The sequence below is a fragment of the Sus scrofa genome, chromosome 9, assembly GCF_000003025.6.
Source record: "Sus scrofa isolate TJ Tabasco breed Duroc chromosome 9, Sscrofa11.1, whole genome shotgun sequence".
In the NCBI taxonomy this organism is placed as follows: Eukaryota; Metazoa; Chordata; class Mammalia; order Artiodactyla; family Suidae; genus Sus; species Sus scrofa.
Window position 1 is genome coordinate 111,141,342 of NC_010451.4, and position 16,874 is coordinate 111,158,215.

Genomic DNA, 16,874 nt, shown 5'->3' on the forward strand with positions numbered 1-16,874 from the left:
ACTTAAACCTGCTTTAAGAAATATTCCCTGAACTCTCCTCAGCAAGTTAGATCATCTGTTCTCTATGATACTACAGTCGCCTTCATATAATTTCACTGCCTTTTGTGCAACCATCATGTTCATGCTATGCCCCCCACTTAGTTCCTCAGTCTGTGAGCTATTTAATGGAAGTTTGCTGTTCCATATAAAACTAAAACAAGTTGGAATATAATCGATATTTGAATGAGGGGACTATATAAGGAAGGAAAGAAAAAAGGGAGAAAGGAGAGAAGAAATAAAGGAGGAAGTATTTTGGTCTACTCTAATAAGAGAAAACTCAGCTCCCTCAATGGACTCTAATAATCCTCTTCATTACAAAATGTGTCTATGCTCTTTTAATTTATATTCAGATATCACCTGAGCCTTCTCCAAATTTGGGGTCCAGGACACTCATCAATAGGCTCAGACAAACAGGGCCTCTCCTAACGATGACCCCACCTCAGAACTCCTAAAAAGTTCCCCTGTCAATTCTTTAGAGGTTTAAGCTCCACATTGAAACGAGTCTTTAGTGGTCGTGTGTCCTCAGTTCAAGGTATATTTATTAAATACCTGGGCTCCCTTATTCCTTTTGACCGAACAACATTTCAAGATGTACTTTGTATTTACTTAGTCTTCTCTATTAGGCCTTTCCGGGTCTTCCTTTGTATCTCTGGGTATTAGAACCTTCTGAGAGAGCCATGGCTGAAAGAATCAATGATGTCATCATAGTCCCTACACCCACCCCAAGAGAACTGGTCCTAGTCCATTTGTTCAGATGGCTGCTTTGAAAAGACACAACCAAATGTACCATGTTGGCCTTGTTTTGTTGGAGATTTGACAAATCTTAATTTGTTACAATTTATATTTACAAGCAGCAGACAGGGTATTTTTTTCACAGTTGTTTTGTTCCTTCTTTTAGATACAAAATGTCTTAGTAATAAAAAAGAAAAAGAGAGAGAGAGAAAGAAAGATTGCTAATGTTCTCTCCCAGCCTGAATAACTCAGTTACATAAGTGTTTATGAATAATGAATGTCTAATTGAGTTGCCTGAAAATATGAATAACTGTACTATTTCAGACTAGAGTGAGATGTAGAATTATCATTCCGCACAGGATTTTTATTTCCTCATTTCTGCCTTCTGTTTTTCCCACTGTAGGGTGTGAAACTAGCACAGATGACATTTCAGCATTTCAGAACTTGTGGAGAAATCAATCTCTCTCTCTTTTTCCCCCTTGTACCAGCTAAGCCAACCAAACAAATGGTAGGGGGAGAGCCTTGTGAGTGGACAACAAAGTAGACCTTAAATCTGGATTAATCCAATACGCAGAAAGAGAATCATAGGGTTTCAGATTTTAGTCTCAGTGAGAAATCTATTTGAATTTAAACTGTTGGCATCCAGAATCTGATGAACACGTTCCAGGCTGCTAATAAAACATCTTGCCTGTCTCTCTCTCCTTAGTGAATCCTTGCAATTTATTGATATATTGCTAAAGAGAACTGATTATTTCTAAACATGTGTCATATCAATAGGGAGGAAGATCCAAAGCTCTCACTATAAATTAATATGAAACTACAACAAAAGGCCATCATCTTTTCTCTCCGTCTTCCCTATTGACAGAATATACCTCATTTCTCTGAGTTTTCCTTCTCCTTAGTGCTGCAAGAAGCAAAAGGGGTCCTGGTGGGTGTCTCTGGACCTGTCCACCCACAACCACAGGAAGCTGGCTATGAACTCAGGAATCCCTAACCAAATCATGCTGATCAGGCAGTATTTTGGCTGGAAGGCATTACTTAGGCATATCCAATGAGCATCCCCATCATGGGCCATTTGAGCATTTCCTCCCAAGTCTGATGGCAACTGTTTGAGAGTCTGGCACTCCCTCCTGGGAGGAAGTAAGGCTGCTTCCTGTTTACAGTGTCTCCTTGTCCTCATGACTGATGCCCTGTTAGTGCATCTTTCAGTATAAGACCAATAAATACTGTTAGTTTTTCAAAATACTACAATCGGCTCTCAAATATCTCTTTCAATTGTGGAAATTCAAATAAAACAGTTGAAATGGAAACCCAAAGCATTTTGTGCTTTTCTGAAATTCTTTTTAGAAAATTATTTTTCACCATCAATGATTAAGTCTTGAATTTTATGTACAGAATACAGAAAATAATACTTTTGAACTAACTGGCCAACTAGCTTTTGTGTTACTTATTCTAATCCCTGGTATGCAGAAATATAAATCTCTATAGGTGTCTAGGAAACATGGGCCATTCTATTAAACATTAACAAAATGAAAGACAAAGTGTAACATTGCTGCAAGTTTCATTTGGAATAGAAGAAAGAATTCAGTGATTGAGAATGAACATACAGTGAGGTCTTATTATTATTTCCAGATTATTCCCATCTCATACCAAAGAGAGATTCAGGTTATGGCATGTCCATTAGATCTCAGACATTTTCTATTTTGTGTTTGGGTTTTATTTCTGTTATTCATTTCCTTTCACTTTGTACTGATTTATGACTTTTCTCCATGTTTGCTTTGAATATTAAGAATGTTAGTGACTTAAAAATATTGCTTCTGTCAGTTTCTAGCATATTGGAACTACACATCATAATTTTTTCTTATTTCAGTTCTCATTGTTTTGTTCCAGTCTTTGGCTGTTCTCACATATATAATATTTCAAGTACAGTTATATCTTTTTTGCCTACCACCTCATATTAGCCAAATACAGAAACAAGACTATAAGAGTAGAGATTCTAACTAGACTTTAAGTGTAGGGGGTAAAGAGGGGTGTGTATCTTTTAAAACTACATTACTATACATAAGTATTTAAAATAATGTCTTTATTACTCTTTGTTTAAAACGAAGATAATAAGCATGCAAAAAAATCACATAGTCAATGTATACTTCTCAGAAATAAAATGGAGAAATGTGTCTGTTTTATAAAACACCACTGGGAACATTTTAGTGATGTTCTATAACCAACTCAAATAGTATTCCATTTGTTTCCTAGAGAGAAGCTCACATAGGCAGAGAAGACATGTGGAGAAGAGACCAGTGAGTGATTTTGAAGTCAGAAGTGTCTGTTTCAAATGCTCAAATCTCCTTTCTCTTAGTTGCAGCCGTGGGCAAGAATTTAACGTTGTGACTTTAAGCTTCCTTATCCATAAAACTGACTTTTATTACTGCTAAATTCTTTCCTAGGGTTTTTGGAGGGCTCAAAGGAGATAATGTGTACATGCCAGTGGTTGTTTCAGTATCTGGGAGTATTCCATCTATGCTGGGTACCATCCTAGATGCTCAATATACACAGATTCATGAGACAGAGGGCTTATGTTCCCCTTACAACCCGCCTCATGGGTTCAGACAAACAAGTCTATGGTATTATACCATATGCTAATTTCTGATATAGAAAAAAAACATGGCACATCTTGAAATATGGACAGACCTCGTCTAGCCATAGTGATGACTTTTTGACAACTATGTAAGACAAGTAATTTAAAAGCCTTGATGCTGTGTATAAAGAACAATCTGTATAATAAAAATCTGGAGGCCAATAGGAACTGTTGATAATTTCTTATAGCTTGAACTTAAGATGTGGGTTGATTGGAGTATGGGTAGTGATGACACACTTTGGCTTTCTGGCCTCCCTGGGACGTGTTTGTTGTGGATCATCTGCCCTTCCACAGTGAAGAAGGGGTCATCATCTCTATGCTGTCCATGTCTTCCTCCTGTTGGAATATTCTGAAGGTCAGTTTAATCACCCTCCTTCTGAGACCTCTATTTTACCCTGCAGGAATGTATGACCTTATCAAAAACTAAAAAGAAGAGCCTCTAACAACTACACATGAATCTCTAATATCAGAGAAACACATGGGGATCACCAAAGCATATGGTTTCAACTTCCACTCTATAGAACACTCTGGGAGAAAGAGTAGGGAAATCAACAAAGCTGTTCATCACCTTGACAGTAGGGCCTTAGAAGCCTTATCTCAAGTTCTAAGCATCAATCGAAAGCAAAATAAAAACAAACAACAATCTCAAATTCATAATCCATTGAAATTCGTATGTGTGCCAGAAACTAGCTCAGGAAAACTCCACAAAACATGTAATTATACCTTGTTCACACATATGCTCAAGCACAAAACTTCTGATACAAAATAATACGCCCTAGAGGTAGAACAGTCTTTCTGGCTACAGATGTCTGTTGATGTTGAAGCAGCCAATAAAATTCAGACAGGGATCCTCTAACTGAAATAAATGGCCTTGCCCACCAATTTAAAAATGGAAAACAGATACAAAGGAAGTAAATTCCAGAAGCTGCTGAGGAAGAACACAAAGCAAAATAAAAATACACGAGTAGAATTCCTTACATTGCTAAGAAAATAAAAATAGCTAAGAAAAAGTAAAATAAAAGTGACTTTTGGGTTAAAACCAGAGGAATAAAGCTTTCTACAATTTCTGTTTACATTTTAACGTTAAAGATGCAAGAACAATAAAAGTAGACTGCCTTAATGTCATGGTTTATTGTCAGCAATATTCATGTCAAACATATATCTTGGTTTTAAAGCAAGGGATGAATAAATAATGCACATTACTCATTTGCAGACCATATAAAGGGCAGTGCACTAACAAAGGCTGGACTGCTTTGAATTGTTATTAGTGACAATGTTTTTTAAAACTAATATAAAATAGGGCAGTTCTAATTTTTTATTCTTCCCAAAGAAAAATGGGTGGAAAAAGTCATTAATTTGCTAAAGGTATTAAGGTGAACATCTATTTATTCTAATAAGGATGACCTAACCAGGTCACTAATAGAGTCATGACTAGATTAAATCCTCCCAATTGTCTTGAAAATAATTTGGTCTTTTTTTTTTTTTTTCTTATTGAACGAAATAAAGGGAAGAAGGCAAATAGGCAAAAAGCATAGAACTCTCTAATCATAGAAGAGTAGATGTTGAATGTGACGAAGAGTCACTCATCTGGTGCAGAAGGACTGTGATTACAGGGCTGGAGTATATTTTGAAGATAGGTGGTTGTTTGGGCCCTACCCTTAATGAATGAACAGATCCTTTACAGTGCCCCTCCCTGTGCAGTGACCTTCATATGATCAGCCGATGTGAGTTTCCCAGACAGCAACTGGAGGATATGCTCTGCTCATTTCTGACCTTTGTTTCTTTCCAGAGGTTACACTGATGCAAACAGGATGCAGAGTGCATTACGTACAGGTCAGACAGATGATATAAGGGCTGATAGAACACATTCTGTTACCCAAGGCACCTGTTCCCAGTTGGATGCAGAAGCTCCAATTGAAAGCCTCATCTGTGGAACAAATATCCTGAGATAAGAGGAGCATGCTTTACCATTCAACATCATTATCCTGATGGCACCTGTGTTATAATTTCTAAAGTATTGGGAGACACCAGGGGAGACATTTTCTGATTATTCTGCATGTACATACTAAAAATTTGATATTTAAAATTTTCATTTAAAAAGGATGATAATAATGTTTTCAGTAGTCACTTATTCTCTATTATTGCCTGGACACCAACTGGCTACAAGAGTGACTAAATAACTTGTGAAATGATTTTTTGAAAACTGAAAAATGTTAGCAAATACCCACTCATGACTGAATGAATCATTTCAATAGAGAAGCAATAAGCCTCTGAAGTTTAAAATGGACAGAATAACCTATGCAATATATACGATTCAATATATTTGTTAATTAGTTCAGAAAATATTCTTTGAAGTTTGAACATGTCCATAGTACTATGTTAAAGTGTTTTGAGATTGTGTGAATAATTCTATTTTAAGATGAATACTTCTAATCTGGTATACATCTATAACATAACTTCTCCACCTTCTTGGCAAAAATGTGGAAAATATTACAGCCTCTCTTTGAATAAAATTAGCAAATATCAAAGGGATAATTAGACACTTACTCTCTAAACATATTGTTGGCATGTATTCTAGAATGGTTTAGAAAGAAAGAAAAATCAACTTGTGAAAACTTTATTTCATAAATGTTTTATCCCAGATAGCCTGGCTCCTTTCAATGTTAGTTAGTAGGAAATATCTCTGTGCACAGAGGAAGAAGTAATCCAGACTGTGAGAATCTGGAGTGTCCAATTAAATTCAAGACCTGGGAATTATGATCAGTCTTGGCTACATGGTGAGGGTGTAGCCAGTAGAGATGAACCAGCCCTGAGATCATCTCATCCAAGTTTCTCATTATAGAAGTGATATAATTAGAAAAATTAAACAAATGGAGGACATGGTTCAAGATCTCTTCGTGGGTAAAGGGAAACCTAGTTCCTTTATTCTATATCACAAAGATATATTTAATCTGTATATCTTCTCAAAATGAATATGTACTATATGTCTTTGCTATCTATATATGCCAAGATTTCCCACCCCATATGCACTAAACATTATATGGTAAGTAACAAACTGTATGGTTTTTATTTTTATTTTTTTGCCTTTTTTTTTTTTCCTAGGGCCGCTCCTGCGGCATATGGAGGTTCCCAGGCTAGGGATCTAATTGAAGCTGGAGTCTCCGGCCTATGCCAGAACCACAGTAAGGTGGGATCAGAGCCGCACCTGCAGCCTACACCACAACTCACGGCAACGCCGGATCCTTAACCCACTGAGCAAGGCCAGGGACCAAACCAGCAACCTCATGGTTTCTAATTGGATTCGTTGACCACTGCGTCACGACGGGAACTTCCAAACAGTATGATTTTTAATACCCCATATAAAGCAAAATTACAAACCAAGTTATCTCAATTGATTATTCACAAATTTTATTTTAGGAAATAAGCTATTAATATTGCAGTACAAGGGCAGTTCTGTTAGAAAATTAATATCCCAGAGTCATTTCAAAGATGGTAGCCATGGTTAATGCAACAGCTCTGATTCCATTCGATTCCTGATTTTCTCAGTGGTAAATATTCACTATGAACATAGCAAAACTGCAACTTCCTTAAAATAAGTAACTAACATTTTCTTCATTTCAAATGTCCCAAAGCTACAAAATTCTTTTCTCCAATTAAACCTATTTGCTCAACCAAAAATCATCATCCATTTTACCACTATCAAAGAGCCTTGCAAAGCAGTATTTTTAGAAACACAGTCGTGAACCCATGGGACCTAATGGTACTTCTAAGCATATTAAACAAACCCTGTTTAAAATGATTGATGTTCAGAATGTTTGGCTAAATCTTACAAAAGCTGCTCTCAAAGTGCAAGTGTGTTCTGCTGGCTCTAAAGGTGTTCCACAATAAAGAGGCTCTCTCTGGTTCCCCTAGAGAGGACCACCAAATACAATATTTGCCTGCCTGATTGCACTGTGGAAATGTTGTATCACACATATAAATGTTCATTGCACATATTCACATCACACACTCTGGGAATGGTGCTCTATGGGAAGTGCTACAAAGCCCAGCATAGATTTATATGGGGAGCATGAAAAAAGGTATTAAAAGTCCAACATTATAAAATTTGATGCCACAGCAAAAATATAGTTATATTGCTAATTAAAAAGACACATCTAAACAAATGTATGAATAATTTCTCAATGAACATGCTTCCAAAATTCTATCATTTTTCAAAAGGTGTCAATGATACAAAGGTATCCTCTATTGCACATGTAATTGTTTAAAGCTCCCAGTAAAGCCAAAGTTTCGATTTGTATTTGATAATTAAAATTTGAAAAGTTAAAACTTACAATGTTAATTAGATGGCTACTCTCACTTAATTGAAGAGGTGAATACAAAGTCCTATGGACATGTTTAGAAAAATCATTTAAAATATATATCTCAAAATATAGTCAAAATGTATAATGATGAGGGGAAAATGATTTTTTTTTTAATTCTCCCTAATGTCTAAACAATTCATTTTGGCTTTTCTGAGTATCATAAAATGCATAAATATGTATTAGATTGGATTCCATGAGATCTAATTCAAATAGCACAAATACAATAATCAGAACAAAATAACCTTTGAAAATCACTGACAAATTCATTTGCATTGAAAGGAGTTTGAGGTGAAAAGACTAAAGGAACATTTAAGTTCCAACAGCAGTCCAAAATTCATGCACAAAATCATTAAAATTTTCTAAGATGCTCTTTTACTGAGCTTTCAATTATTATGATATCATTTTTTATCTTAGGGTTAATAGAGGAAAAGTGCACACATTTGCAAATGCAGAAATTCCAGCAACCACTTTTTAGGGAGGCTTTGTTTTTTTGTTTGTTTGTTTGTTTTGTAACTTACAAACATTAGGAAGAATTTAAAAAAATCATTTTCCCCTCATCCTTATACATTTTAACTATATTTTGAAATATATATTTTAAATGATTTTTCTAAACATGTCCATAAGACTTTGTATTCACGTCTTCAATTAAGCGAGAGTAGCCATCTAATTAACATTGTAAGTTTTAAGGGTATTTGATTCAATCCTTGTTTTAAATATTTGAAAGGCAAGGGTATTTGATTCAATCTTTGTTTTAAATATTTTTACCTGTGGTGTTGTTTTAGGAGTTGGGGGTAATTGATGAGAAAGAAACTAATTAAATGCAACACAGTTTGTGTAAGTTATTTCATTTAATCTTGACAACAGCTCTGCAAAATTTTATAATTGATTCTATTTCAGAATATAAGCAAGGGTACCATGCCTGCAGGATTACCCTGGTATAATTATTAATAGCACTGTCACTGTCAAAACATCCTGGTTTGGCTGATAAATTATAGAACCATAACCACAGAAATCAGGAAGCTGAAATGCAGAACGTTAAAATAATTGACTAGTATCATGCTCACCCTTGGTCGATTCCATATTGGAACCTAGTTATGCATGAATACAGCCATTTCCTTTCCACTACTCAGCACTGCGTGAGGCAGAAAAATGAGCAGGGCTTTTCAGGAGAGTAATTCAAAGATGGAGTATAACCAGTCCAAATAGGAAAGTCAAATATCCTGAAATGCTACATTAAAAAAACAGTTCTCTGGATTTTTCTGCTCCCTAGGATCTGCTTTTAAAAGGTAAATGCTCCAGAAGGTGAACACTTTGACCAATGAATTCCAACAGAAGTCACAATGAATCATCAGTAAGCAGGAAATGGTGCAGATTAAGAGTGATACTAAGCGAAGTTGGTAAAAGCTAGAGAAGGAAGAGAAGGGAAGTGATGGAATGCAAGCTGCCAAAGAAGTTCACCAAATGGGAAATTTAGTCTATTTCATAATTTAAGCCTTGATGTTATAGTTTAAGGGAGGAGCTTTGTAATAAAGGTTAAAGATACTACCTGCTCTGGCAGATATTGGCAGCCAGGATGAGCAACATCAAACAGTGGAGTGGGTCAGGGATTGGAGAAAGCAGAGCAGAAGAGCCTCACTGGAAGGCATTCATGGTGCAAAGAAAGACTAAGTCTCCACCAAAAATCTGTGGTTCTGATGACTTTCCCAGTTCATAGTGGACCAGCTACAGTCTTGGGTTTAATTAGTTGTGACAGATCCTTTTACTATTTAAAGCTAAAAGAAGAGAAATTATATAAAGAGGAAAAGGAGGAGTTTTACAAATGTAATTAAGGGACGAAGGACTCGATGGTGCAACAGAGGAGAGAAAATGTTGCTTTCCAGGAGTAGCAGGAGGAGATCTCCAAAGAGCAGACTGAAGTCTGATTGCTTGCTGACCCATTTAGGAGGTTCTGCAAGAGGTGGCTTATCGTGTGGAAGCGTGTGCTGGCGAAGAGGCTGGCATTATGCTAATCACTAAAGCTCCCTTTTGGCCAACAGGAAGCAAAAAATGATTAAAACAATGACTGGACCAAGGCCTGGGGGCAATTATTGACTTTAGCCGTAGATTTGAGGGAAGGGAAGGGCTGCACTTCTTTTTAAGATACACGTGTGCACATTAAGAGGCTTCCAGATGTCTTTTATACATGTATTCCTCCCCTAAGTAATCATCATTCATATGGCCTGCAAATGCAATCTGTTCTCCCTGCTGGAGGAAATCAAGGATACATAAGTGCAAAACACCACCAACAACCACTGCTCTCTGCCCTTGGGTTTAAGAGAAGACAACAGGTTACCCAAATGGGAGGAATTTTCCAAGAGGCAAACCTAAAAAGTCTGAGGAGTGGCAAGCAGTGAAGTATCTACTAAGTAAAAGTACAGTGGCAAGAGGGTAAAAGAAAGAAATGTGGAAATGTGAGTCAAACTTGTCACCTTTTTTGTAAGTTCTTTTTGGGTTAATTCAAGTGCAGGACTTGATATTGCTTCTTTTGGCATAAACAGCATGAAGAGTGTCAGATTTGAGTAGCAGACATGGATGTGTGTTCCGATCCATGGCTACACCACTTTAGACCCTTGAGTGTAGATTCTTAGTGTCTTTTTAGTTTTCTACACTTATTATTTTGGTCTGCAAAATGGGGACAATGATAAATTTTTTATGAGGATTTCTTCAGTAACTAGGTAGACAAATGTACTAAAATTAGCTCAGGCCAGAGGAAGCGATTGTTAGAACTAGAAAGGTAAGTGTCACAGGCTTAAGCAGCAATACAACCAGAGGTGATGGCAGCAGAATGGGAGGGAGAACAGCGACTCTGTCCATCCTCTACGTGGACTCACCTGGCCGCCAACCCTCCCTTCTTCTCAAGCACCTGCTTCACTCCTCTCTGTCTTATTTACATGTGGCCAATCATGGTTTCCCCAGTAGTCTCCTCAGTTCCCAAGTTCATGTCACATAAATAAGGCAAAGATGCTGACAGCATCAACTGAGATTGTGGGTTCTCTCTAATCACCTGTGGCTAGTGGACTATGTGGTAGAAGGACTGTCCCTTTGGGGCAGAAGAGAGAGGATGATTTCAACAAAAGGCATGTAGAGTGGACAGTCGAAAATTTGGCAGAAAAAAATGTTAGGCGTCTCTAACTTATTCTATCTAACAAGGTTGTGAAGATCCAGGGCCATTTAGAACACATAGGAAAGCACTTTATAATCAGTAAAATATAAATGTAAGATGGTGGATACCTTACACAAAACTCTCAAAGGGTTAACACCTGGGCTACTCTTTGGGAAGAGCAATCCATCTAATTGGTATTGACTTAGGATGACACAAAACTGGGAAATCTTCAATGAATAAAAATGGGGAGATAAATACAGAACACAGATCACAGGAGGTATGTATTTTTCTACAACAAATAAACAAACAAGCAAACAAACCCCTCCAAGCTCTTAAAACAGTAGTTTCCAAAAGAAATGACAGAATTACAAGTGAATTTTCCATTTAAACATCGCATTTCCCCTCAGTTTTGTCATGTTCTATTTCCTGACATCAAGGTTGTGGCAGACGGATCGTATTCAGGAGAACAGAAAACTAAATTCTATTTTATAAGTGTGTGTCAGTTTGTCATCTGAATGTACATATGCATTTATATTCTGCTTTTCTATGTATTCCTCTATCTATCTCTCCAAAATGCATTTGAAGAATATCATTTAAATAAATGATAAAACTTGAAGCAATGTTTATCAACAAAAGGCTGAACTGAATTTGTTCTTTTCTGTTTTTGAATAATTAGGAAGTTGCTTTCTTTTATCCTTCTCTGTCAGTATAAGCTCTTGCTTTCACATGCTTATGTGGTATATGTACCAAATGATTCCTGCCAATAGTCAAGTAAGAAAATATATCTCTAGAATTTCTTGCTTTCTTTACATATATTTTATTTTTTTCTCTCTTTGGAACTCTTGGCTGCCTTTATCTATTTTTAAGATATGTAATTTTGTGCTGCACCAAAAAACAAAACAAAGCAATTCTCAATCAATGCTGATCACTTAGCATGAATTCCACCCAAATGACTACCCTCCCAAGGGTATTTGCATATAAATGTTATAATGGAATAAAAAGCTTTATTTTTTTATTGAAATAACTGTATGTGAATTTCTTTTTTTTTTCTCTTGTAGAGGAAATAAAGCTCCTCTCTGATGCTTGCTACTTTGACCCATACTGAAGTCATCAAACAGTGTTAACTAGACTTACTGTGGTAATCATTTTTCAATGCGTACATACATATGCATATAAAATCATTATATTGTTCACCTGAAACTATATCTGGTCCTGTCCTTATGCCTCAATTAAAAAAAAAAAAAAAGAACAACTTACTGCAAAAAAAGCAGCTGATGAATACCGCTTTTATTGACTACTGCTTTTAATTCAAAACTGAATACACATTTAACAGTTATATCCCTCTACCTTTACCTATGTATCTCTTTCACCAACAGTTTCTTAATTGATTAAAGTATCTTCACATGTCTATGAATTTCTGTATATATTATTCTACTTTTTCCTCACATATTTTCCTCTCCTCTTTAGTGTTTTTGAACCTCTCTAATATCTTTTTCACTTTTCTGATATTTTTTCTTTCATTTCCTCTTATTTCTTTTTCCTCTTTTGCATTTTCTCCTGTTCCTTTTCACCTTTGTTTCTATTTTCCCCCACTCCCTCTCTCCCTCTCTTTCTTTTCTTCCTTCTATATTTGTCCACTTCTTTCCCTTGAATTGACTGTGATTTAAGCTTACTATTTTCTGTTTTAGTGAATAAAGATTATGGTCCTTGTTGGTTGATACATATTTATCCAAGAAAATATCATTTCCTTCCTTTTTAAGCTGCTGCTCATTGATATTTATATCAGTGCTCCTCTGAAGCAAAATAGTTTTAAATTTCTGTTCTTAATCATCTTCTTTTACCATCAACTGCTGTCTGCTTCAAAATCATCATTTACCAATTAATGCAAAGTCCCAAACACAACTTTTAGTTGCACATTTACAGCAATTTTCTACACGGTTTTAATAGCAAAGTCAAATTCTGAGCACTGAAGGAGAAATTGCAAAGGGTCATACTTTTTCATCCTACATTTTCAGTAGAAACCGTGTATATTATTTAAAAAAAAAAAAGCCGTGAATAACGAAGTATTCTTTTTCATGCATGGTACATATATTTGGAATCAGTTCTTTTTAATGCCTTTCTAAACGATTTTCTGATTAACAAGAATTTTCTTAACTCAGAATTTTTATGTCATTTTGAATCCATTATCATAGGCAATTCCATAAATTATTTCTCCTTACTTTATCACCTCTCACTTCCAACCCAAATGTCTCTGTATCACTCCACAACAGTCAGCTACAAAAGAGGCTTAATAAATGTCTATGGCTCTGTTAATAGAAGTGGGAAGAATGATTTCACGTGCTAGCTAATGGACTCTTGTACAATAAAACATACTTTAGAAATGCAGTTGTAACCTAGAAATTGTCATACGAAGTGAAGTAAGTCAGACAGAGAAAGACAAATATCATATAAGATCACTAATATGTGGAATCCAATTAAAAATGATACAGAAGAACTTATGCACAAAACATCAATAGACTCACAGATCTTGAAACCAAACTTATGGTTACCCAAGAGGAAATGTTGGGGGGTAGAATAAATTAGGAGGTTGAGATTAAGATATACACTCTACCATACATAAAATAGATAAGTAACAAGGACCTACTGTATAGCACAAGGAAATCTACTCAATACTATATTAAGTAAAAACCTACATGGGAAAGAATCTGAAAAGGAATGAATATATGCATATATAAAGCTGATTCATTTTGCTGTACACCTCAAACTAACACAACTCTGTAAGTCAACTATACTCCAATAAAATTTACAAAGAAAGAAATGCAGTTGTAAATATAACATGTCCTCATTTAAAATATTTGTCAACAAATGAAATAAAAGTCGCCTTACCCCCTCTCTTGTTGATCTTGGCATAGCCAGGAGAATAGCTCCCAGACATCGAGGATGAGCTGCTGAAAGCTACATGGGGAAGTCCTGACACAAGTGGCTCATCACATTTTTCTGAAAATAAAAGAGAGTGAGATTCAATAAAGATCTTTAAATAATCGCTGGCATATTTTCACTAAAATAATTGTTGAACATATCCTACATTTAAAAATCTACGCTCGAAGTTCCCATAGTGGCTCAGTGGTTAACAAATCTCACTAGCATCCATGAGGATGTAGGTTCGATCCCTGGCCTTGCTCAGTGGGTTGAGGATCCGGCATTGCCATAAGCTGTGGTGTAGGTTGCAGACGCGGCTCGGATCCCGCGTTGCTGTGGCTCTGGCGTAGGCCAGCAGCTACAGCTCCAATTCGACCCCTAGCCTGGGAACCTCCATATGCCGCAGGTGCAGTCCAAAAAAAAGTAAATAAAAATCTATGCTGTAACATCTAGCAAATGAGCAGAATTTGGGTAACTCAATTATGATACTTCTAATAAACTATAGGAACAGTTTAAACAGCTTCCTGATTTGCAAGAGTTATAACTAAGATAAAGTGCCTTATTCCCAAGGGTCTCAAATGTAGGCTTGCTGTCTCAGAATCATGAATAAAGTCATGGTGGCTTATTTCACAAGCTTTGGAATTTGGCATCTCCTGAAAATCTTGTTATTTATTTACTATAGGGATTCAGAGTAGAAACACTGAGATTGGGAAGGGAAGACTGGGGGAAATAATATCCAAACCAAAAGATTAGGAAATAGGTGCCAGTGAGGAGAACACAAGATAATCACCAACAGGAAATGCACTGCTGTCTAAAAAATCAATCAGTTCCCATCATACTTGGCCAATTGTCTGCACTGGAACCAGATGGTTCCTCAATTCTATTCTCCACTTGGCTTCTACACTGCCATTCACTTTTTTTCTCTCCTCCCTTATGACTGCTGACTCTCTCTCTCATTCCACTTTGATAGATCTTTCTCATTTTCCTAATGTCTAAATGCTAAAGTGCCCTGGACTCAATTCTTAGATATCTTCTCAGGCTCCCCCTTACTCTCAGGGAGACTGCATCAAGGGCTGTGTCTTCTCTTAATAGAATATCCCACATCCTACCACCTCACATCACCTGGTCCAAGCAACCATCACCAATCACTGCTATGAAGACTGAACAGTCTTTCTGTTCAGTCTTGCTCTACCCCTTCTGCACACAGCAGCCAAAGGGACAGTTTTGAAAATGTTCTTTGTAAGGTGGTCCCTACACTCAAAATATCTTCTGGCTTCTGCTTTCAATCACTTGGAATGAAGTCTGGAGCCCTCCAAAGGCCCACAGTGGCCCCTGCCCTGATCACATCTTCCAGCATCCTTGTCCTTTACTGTCCAGGCACCCTTTCCTTCTAACTGCAACAACAGACCTCCTCCAGCCGTGGCCTCTGCTGTTACTCTCCCAGCTACCACAAGGATCATCCCTCACACCCCCAGGTTCTGCATCATGTTCTCTTTCACCACTGTAGACAAGCTTTTCTTGTCTGCATCACCACCCCTGCCACACTAGCATGGCGCTGCCGTCACTCCCTATACCTACTTCCTGCTTTATTTTCCTTTATAGCATTTAGAGCCACCTGACATGTTATGTTTTCACTCATTCAATTGTTTGGTTGCTTTTCTCTCCCACTAGGCTTGAAGTTCTGTGGAGCTTGTTTATTGAGCTTTATGGAACTTTATTGTTTTGGAGAGTTTTGCTTAATTGTTTACTTTCCAGTGATCTGAACAGCCAGCGCCTGGCACTTGGCACCCACTCTAATATCATTTGTAGAATGGATGGATGAACAAGTGAATGAATGGATGATGAGTGACAAACAACAACTAAACTTGATAGATCCAAAGAGTCTGCAAGCACAATATTATATTACAGCATGGCACAAAAACTTCTTAGAGAGATAGTCTTAAATCTTCAAGAAATGTTTACACATGCTCAGGATTGTTTAGTAAGACACAGAACTACACTGTATCTTCTCTCTCAGATAGTCATAAACAGGGAAAAAAACTAGCAATAGAAGGAATGAACCAGTTTTTCTGCAAAGTCACTCAAGTGGAGTGAAGTCCCCAGTGATATTGGGGAAATGAATTATTATTCATTAGCTCACCACTCAAGTGTGTACAAAACTGAACTTAAACACGTCCATCCTTGTAAAACACTGTTAGATTTCTTATTTTTCTTGGTTATGTAGTAAGTGCCTCTGGGAAATATGGCATGTGTGTATGAATATATTCCCCAGAAAGTTAAATGTAAAAGAATAAAAAGATGAACATAAAATTTATTTTAAATTATCAGTATACTAAGTGAGAATCTCTAGTGAATGATTTCACATTAATTGTAAAAATTTACTATTCAGCAAAACTGCCAGTGAGCACACATAGAAAACCTTGATTTCCTAGCTTCTGACTCAGTCTAACTTCTTTTGATTAAGTTCTGCATTTAACTGGAGTAATCATTAATTATAAAATTTATATTCTATTAAGAATGTGCTCATGTTCATTCACTTTTATTCTATCCACCCAAATAAAAGAACCCATGACATATACACTACTCTATTTAAAACAGATAACCAACTAAGATCTACTGTCAAGACCAAGAACTAGACTCAATATTTTGTAACAACCTATAAGGGAAAAGAATCTAAAAAAAGAATATATATTCACATATAATGTGAATCACTTTACTGCACACCTGAAACTAACACAACATTGTAAATCAACTATATTTCAATTAAAAAATAAAATTAGAAGTTCCTGCTGTGGCACAACGGGATTGGTGGCATCTTTGCAGTGCCAGGACACAAGCTTGATCCTAGGTTTGGCACAGTGGGTTAAAAGGATCCAGCGTTGCCACAGCTGCAGCAGCAGCAGCAGCATAGGTTGCAACAGCAGCTTGGATGATGCCAGGCTGGGAACTCCGCATGCCACATGGAGGCCAAAAAACAAATTAAATTTTAAAAATAAGGTTAAAAATAAAATTTTTAAGAAATTTAAAAAACAATCCAGGCACAGGA

General features: G+C 36.5%; 1 protein-coding gene across 1 annotated transcript in view; it reads right to left on the bottom strand.

Annotated features, from left to right (window-relative positions):
- The window catches only part of CNTNAP2 (contactin associated protein-like 2), a 2,040,635-nt gene that overhangs the window by 1,400,832 nt on the left and 622,929 nt on the right, over positions 1 to 16,874 (bottom strand). Inside the window, 1 exon segment of the mRNA XM_021102606.1 lies at positions 13,796 to 13,906. Within this exon segment, the coding sequence (XP_020958265.1) occupies positions 13,796 to 13,906 (111 nt within the window).